Here is a 3,677-nt window from a genome sequence, read left to right as displayed (position 1 = left end):
TGACGGATTATCTTAGCCTAAGTGACTCCGACTTGATGAGACGATGAGCATATAGACAACATAGAGCGAATTAAATTCAGCACTTTTATTTCCAACATGCGCCCATTCATGGCTGTAATTCATGCAATTCATGCAAAGTTACGTCTTTATTGGGACAGGACTTGACGGATTATTTTACGTGACTCTGCTCTATTTCTTCTATTTCTTCGAGCCAAGCTGCATAAACTGCATATCAGGCATTTATGTAATACATCTAATTTGTGCATTAATGGCTGTTATGTTAAAGTTTACTAACTACAGTAAATCAAGTACCTGTGCACGCCGTTGTTGTTGTCTCGTCTCCCCTCAGACGCGCTGCAATGTTGATCCTGCGTGCAATTCTCAAAACATCCACAAGATGTTTATCGGTGAATCCGATATTACAAAACCGATATCCGATTATTGTAAAATGCTTAAATATCGGGAAAAATATCGGTAAATGATATATCGATCGATCTCTACTAAGAATCCTGCTTTCAGCAATTGGTCTAAATTGATATTATTTCCCTTTCTCCATATGTTTTCTTTTTCTAGCCCAATGACTTTTCAATATCGCTGAAAGCTCAGTCCAAAAACGACGGATTATTTTACGTGACTCTGTGAGATCATCTCTATTTCTTCGAGCCAAGCTGCATAAACTGCATATCAGGCATTTATGTAATACATCTAATTTATGCATTAATGGCTGTTATGTTAAATAAAGTTTACTAACTACAGTAAATCAAGTACCTGTGCACGCCGTTGTTGTTGTCTCGTCTCCCCTCAGACGCGCTGCAATGTTGATCCTGCGTGCAATTCTCAAAACATCCACAAGATGTTTATCGGTGAATCCGATATTACAAAACCGATATCCGATTATTGTAAAATGCTTAAATATCGGGAAAAATATCGGTAAATGATATATCGATCGATCTCTACTAAGAATCCTGCTTTCAGCAATTGGTCTAAATTGATATTATTTCCCTTTCTCCATATGTTTTCTTTTTCTAGCCCAATGACTTTTCAATATCGCTGAAAGCTCAGTCCAAAAACAAGCATTTCAAAGTCCAACTGAAGGACAACTTGTACTGCATCGGACAACGCAAGTTTAACTCAATGGAGGAGTTGGTGGAACACTACAAAAAGGCGCCCATCTTCACCAGCGAACAGGGCGACAAACTCTACCTGGTCAAGGCTCTGGCTGCCTCCTGATCCAAGCAGAAAGAATATCCAGTTAACAGTGACTACACTTCCAGACAGACAGACAGACTGTGAATATCAAGCATTCCAAGAATGGGAGGTACAGGGAGAGACGGACAATGGACTCCCGTTCATTCGCTCGGAAACTTGCTCGAATTTCACTGAGGGACACACCCAATGTATCAAAATACAGTATGTTTAGACCATAGGTGATTCAGTGTATTTTGATGTCAACATGTATTAGAATTACAACCTATGTCTTCTTTTGTTAATATATATTCTTTTCATTGATTTCGAAAATGTATTTTTCATTTGTTCTTTAACTTCCCTGCCAATTTTTTAACTGTCCTTTCAAGTTTCTGCTGTTTTAAGTCCTGACTGCAGAAGAACTTTGCTCAACATGTTTCAAAGGTCTAACATACTGTCTGTTACTGCCTGCATTGCCTGAACCACACGGAACTGTTGAAATTGACGTAACTGCTATATTTATTAGGAATCAATATTTCTGCAAAATGCTCCAAAGCTCAGTCCAAAAACAAGCATTTCAAAGTCCAACTGAAGGACAACTTGTACTGCATCGGACAACGCAAGTTTAACTCAATGGAGGAGTTGGTGGAACACTACAAAAAGGCGCCCATCTTCACCAGCGAACAGGGCGACAAACTCTACCTGGTCAAGGCTCTGGCTGCCTCCTGATCCAAGTAGAAAGAATATCCAGTTAACAATGACTACACTTCCAGACAGACTGGGAATATCAAGCATTCCAAGAAAGGGAGGTACAGAGAGAGATGGACAATGGACTCCCGTTCATTCGCTCGGAAACTTGCTCGAATTTCACTGAGGGACACACCCAATGTATCAAAATACAGTATGTTTAGACCATAGGTGATTCAGTGTATTTTGATGTCAACATGTATTAGAATTACAACCTATGTCTTCTTTTGTTAATATATATTCTTTTCATTGATTTCGAAAATGTATTTTTCATTTGTTCTTTAACTTCCCTGCCAATTTTTTAACTGTCCTTTCAAGTTTCTGCTGTTTTAAGTCCTGACTGCAGAAGAACTTTGCTCAACATGTTTCAAAGGTCTAACATACTGTCTGTTACTGCCTGCATTGCCTGAACCACACGGAACTGTTGAAATTGACGTAACTGCTATATTTATTAGGAATCAATATTTCTGCAAAATGCTCCAACAATAAAAGTGAGTGACCAAAACCAATATTCAGAATTAGGCACAATCTTTTTGGAATTAATCTTGAACTATAGTCTTGCAACTGCATGTTTCCAACATTCAAACAAGCTTGAGGTCTTGTTGAGGATGACATCTGTATTTATGAGGGGTAACTTTTCAGAAGTTCTGCCTCCCTGATAATTAAGGTGCTGATTATCGTGGTTTGTCAGCTAGTCCTAAATTTATCCACACATGTTGGATCTGTCAGAATCCATGCCATGCAATAAATATGATGTCTCCGCTTTGTCAAAGGGCTTAGCTGTGATTAATGTCTTCTACTAGACGTTTATTTGAATGAATATGGGAGTTAGCTTTGCAGATCTTCATTGGAGCCTGAATTGCAATGCCATGACTGATTATTAAAGAAGATTAAACCACATTGGTATACACAATAGGTCTTTTATGATTCAGTGTTTTACTAATAAAAGCGGTCTTTCATGATCAAGGCTGAAATTGCATTACAACTGATGCAATGGGTATGGTTTTAGTTATCGGTGGTGGTGGTGGATTAGTTTAAAGTTTCATAAGATGTTTGCCTTATCTTTGCTTTGCACTCATTTGGTTGCTCACTTTCTCAAATGAGCATACGTATTGTAGTGTAGAGGATGAATGAAAGCATGTCAGCATGAAGGCAGCATTGTGTACTCCGGTTGCAAGGAAGGATCCACTTCGCTTGGCAATCAAGATCCACAGTGCTGCTTCCTTTTAGTTTTCAACAGTTTATGATAAATGGAAAGAGATGTTCCATTCAGGATCAGATGTTTGAATGTAAAGCTTCATAGATAAGTATGTTTGGTGGACCAGGCAATGGAAAAGACACTTCCCTGGACACGTCTCTGATTCAAGTGAGAAAACATGGATGTTTCTTTTCTGAAGACTTGTGAGTCGGGTGATGATCTGGGCTTGTCTCCAGGGGACCATCACTACGACTGTAATTACTTCTCCAGCTGTTCGGAGCTGGACTGGGGCGAGAGTTGAGCAATGGGGATTTCTTGGGGGAGTGTGTGGGGGGAAAAATAAATAGCTGAGACATGCAGAGTTTGCACGAGTGATTTAATCTTGAATTAAGTGGAAATGTCAGATTTCTATCCATGTTACCAGTTCAGATTGGTTCAGTGTAAGTAAAGTGGTTCTCAACAGGTTTTGCTTCAGGACCAAGTGGTGACTCAACATTACCAAGCAGTATCATTTTTCTACTGCCTTGAGTAGTTTTGATAATGGTTT

General features: G+C 39.1%; 1 protein-coding gene across 4 annotated transcripts in view; it reads left to right on the top strand.

Moving 5' to 3' along the window:
• Positions 1-1,721, top strand: part of LOC107713805 (cytoplasmic protein NCK1-like) — a 48,650-nt gene extending 46,929 nt beyond the window's left edge. For all 4 annotated transcript variants that reach the window (XM_016519428.1, XM_016519422.1, XM_016519436.1 and 1 more), the window contains one exon: positions 1,030-1,721. In XM_016519428.1, the coding sequence (XP_016374914.1) occupies positions 1,030-1,230 (201 nt within the window). In that variant the 3' untranslated portion in view covers positions 1,231-1,721. The remainder of the gene's footprint in view (positions 1-1,029) is intronic.
• Positions 1,722-3,677: the final 1,956 nt, after the last annotated feature.

Source organism: Sinocyclocheilus rhinocerous, unplaced genomic scaffold, assembly GCF_001515625.1.
Source record: "Sinocyclocheilus rhinocerous isolate Xijiao unplaced genomic scaffold, SAMN03320098_v1.1 scaffold642, whole genome shotgun sequence".
Lineage (NCBI taxonomy): Eukaryota > Metazoa > Chordata > Actinopteri > Cypriniformes > Cyprinidae > Sinocyclocheilus > Sinocyclocheilus rhinocerous.
Note: the sequence above shows the minus strand (reverse complement) of the source record. Positions and strands in the feature narration are given on the sequence as shown.